The 2,980-nt window shown below is 37.2% G+C and overlaps 1 protein-coding gene across 1 annotated transcript; it reads right to left on the reverse strand.

Moving 5' to 3' along the window:
* Window positions 1–711: 711 nt before the first annotated feature.
* LOC138313283 (uncharacterized) lies at window positions 712–2,974 on the reverse strand. The gene is made up of 2 exons (XM_069253790.1): window positions 2,909–2,974; window positions 712–1,302 (listed from the first exon to the last, which is right to left on the reverse strand). The coding sequence occupies exons 1-2, from the start codon at window positions 2,920–2,922 to the stop codon at window positions 1,005–1,007; spliced, it is 312 nt and encodes a 103-aa protein (XP_069109891.1). The 5' UTR covers window positions 2,923–2,974; the 3' UTR covers window positions 712–1,004.
* Window positions 2,975–2,980: the final 6 nt, after the last annotated feature.

The following is a 2,980-nucleotide window of genomic DNA, read 5'->3' on the forward strand; positions in this document are numbered from 1 at the left end:
GGTGGTTAATATCTGTATCTGTTCGACACCATCATGACATGACAAAGAGCGAGGACGAAGAAACTTTGCAGGATAATCTAACTACGATAGGGAGATGGAAGGTTTATTTTTCTGCTCATTTGCCTTAGTAATCGACTTGCTTGATATGAAATACAAATTAGATCCTTACTGAATTGATTTTATTGATACGTGAATTGTATATATTAAACTGGTGGTCACTCTGGCGCAACGATTGCAGAATAAACATTGAAAACTTAAAGAAATTCTTGTGTATCCTACAGAACCCAAATAGATCTAGTCCAGTGCAAATATGCTTTAAAAGATATAATATGTTTCTAAATTGTATGTATACATTTTGTAATACATGCATACAATCATGTGGATAGGGTATATAGGCTAAGCTAGAATTGTTATAATTATTTCTCATTCTGTGTTGTTTTGTTTTTACACCAAAATGTGATCGCCAATACCTAGTGAACATACTAAGCAATCTCTCCCAGAGTACATTGCGGTCCCCACATTTCTCTGGGAGTGGTTGCTTACTAAGAACAAGAAAGTGTTAGATTTTACAGTTACTTATCATAGAAATAAATAATAATTTCACCTCCTTTCATTTTGATTACCCTTTTTCGATTTTTCTTAAAAAATACGACAAATGTGCTTAGATAATTAATAATCGTAAATTTTCGGCAAAAACACAATAAATAAGTGTTGTTTCAATTCGTTTATCAAAAACAATAACTAAATATTGTTTCATTGTCTCGCATCTTTTTTCCTGAACAGGCGAATAGTGAAATGTCACAGACGACTTCAAAAACATGCCGTCGGGCTTAGTAAAGCAAAACTATCAATAGCCTGGAAGAAATGCACATAGAATTACAATAGATTTGTAAAGTTTCGAAAGCTTTTTCGCACACGTAATTATTTCCAAAATGATAGAAGCCGTCATCGATTGGTCAACTAGAGCACAGCTCATTATGGGACAGATCCGTATCATTTTTCTCTTACAGAGTGAGAAGAACTAAAGTTGTGATGTAGAGTAACGTCGATAACTTCTCAAAGCCGGTAATCTGAAGGTGGTGAGCCTGTAGCTGGAGTTCCATCACCATAGCACTGACGATCCCGAGGTCAATTCTAAGGAAACCGTGGAAGGGCGAGTCGAGGTCGCTGACTGCATAACACAGCAGACTGATAGAGGTTACCGTTACAACGCACATAGCCAGCTGGATCTGGTAGGACTGGGCACTTATCAGGAGTACGCCCAGGAAACAAAAATAGCTGAGCATCTCCAGGACAAACCAGCTGGAACAAAACAATGGCAATTCTTACTGAAATTACTACAATGACAAATTGAACTAACCGATAACTACTGCCGGATAAACTTGTGCTTTATCCGTCAATATCAACGTTCAATATAATTTGTTCCACATCTGACATACCTTTTTTCAAATCTGACTGCACAGATCCTTTAACCTTCCAGTGATTGTAACGACTTTCAGTGACGTCTCATTCAACGTCATTTTATGACATCGAAACCTTGCTCTTGTATGTAGGGGAATTACTGGTTTTGTTTTAGTATTTCTTTATCTGTGTCAGTGAAATTAGAATATGATTTGAAAAAAAATAGTCAGAATTACTGGAAATGTTTTTGAAGACGCTTATTTCAACGGCGTGCAAAAGGAGTGCACTCTCATTCAGCTTAATTTCCTGCGAAACAAAGTAGCGTCGCTTTTCAAGCGATATTATATAAATAACCTGCAATTTGCCTTGTTTTGAATGCCATATCGGAGAAAATAGTTACCGCATAAACAGATTACACAGTTAGTATCTTACAATAATACAGGATTTAGTTTGGTACTCGACACGGAAAGCTGAGATACCTCAAAGTTAAACTTTGTATTGTAAGACACGGCTATGTATTATCTATTGAAGAGACAACGTTTTCGTCCATTGTCTTTGAATATAACAATAGTTAAATGTTCTTGTTGGGACCTAATTTATCACGTCATTAGTTTAAGTGCAATAATTACGCCGCGTTCAGACGACGTCGCCATACGTCGATTTCCGAGAGATACCGAAAAGAAGGCGTAGGTAAAGTAGGCCTACAACTTACCGTCGTTTAGTTTCACCTTTCGGTGATTTTCGTGACGTCAAAATCACAAGAAATAAGAACTAATCGACAATGAAATTGTATCTCAAAACCCTCGTATTACCCATAATGCACTGTAGTACTTTAATGTGCAATATATATATTATTTCCTAGCAAGAAGAAACTGGTTATGGTGTAGCTGACTGTGTCTATATAGGTGACAAGGTGTGAATCGGCCCATGATCGGAAACACAAGGTATGCTGAGTTGGCAGATGAATGCGGAAGAAAAGGCTGGCAGGTATGGAACTTCCCGGTGGAGGTAAGCTGCCGAGGATTTCCAAGCCAGTCATACTGGATGATGTTTGGTGCTCTCGGCATCACCCCTACTGACAAACCATCCGGAGAGAGCTCTAGGATAAGGGTTGAAACCCTCGAATATGATGGACCTGGCTGATTACGACGACGATTAAGCATCAACACGTTATACAAACAGCTGTATTCAGGTATTATAGTTGAAATTTAGTTTCTGTTTTATCATGATATGAATTGGATTAGTACCAAGAAGAGAATAATTATTACACTGTTGTTTAATACAAACATGGGTAAGGAATACATAGGTAAGATATTAAAGTATTTTTGTGAGAATATAAATATGACAATTATATTCATAACACCAGGTATTTCATCAAAAATTTGGATTGACCAATATAAAGAGAAGCGCATGTGGATATTAAGGAGAATAAGACCATGCTCCTTTTTGTTTATAAACTGTGTACTTTCAACGGACAACTGTTTAATTTGACCAATTGACTACCTACTGGAAGAAAGGCATTCCTTTGTTGGACTGACCGCTGTCCGTCAGGGATCGAAGTGTCCGGAGACATCTAATT

This window comes from Argopecten irradians, unplaced genomic scaffold (assembly GCF_041381155.1).
Source record: "Argopecten irradians isolate NY unplaced genomic scaffold, Ai_NY scaffold_0630, whole genome shotgun sequence".
In the NCBI taxonomy this organism is placed as follows: Eukaryota; Metazoa; Mollusca; class Bivalvia; order Pectinida; family Pectinidae; genus Argopecten; species Argopecten irradians.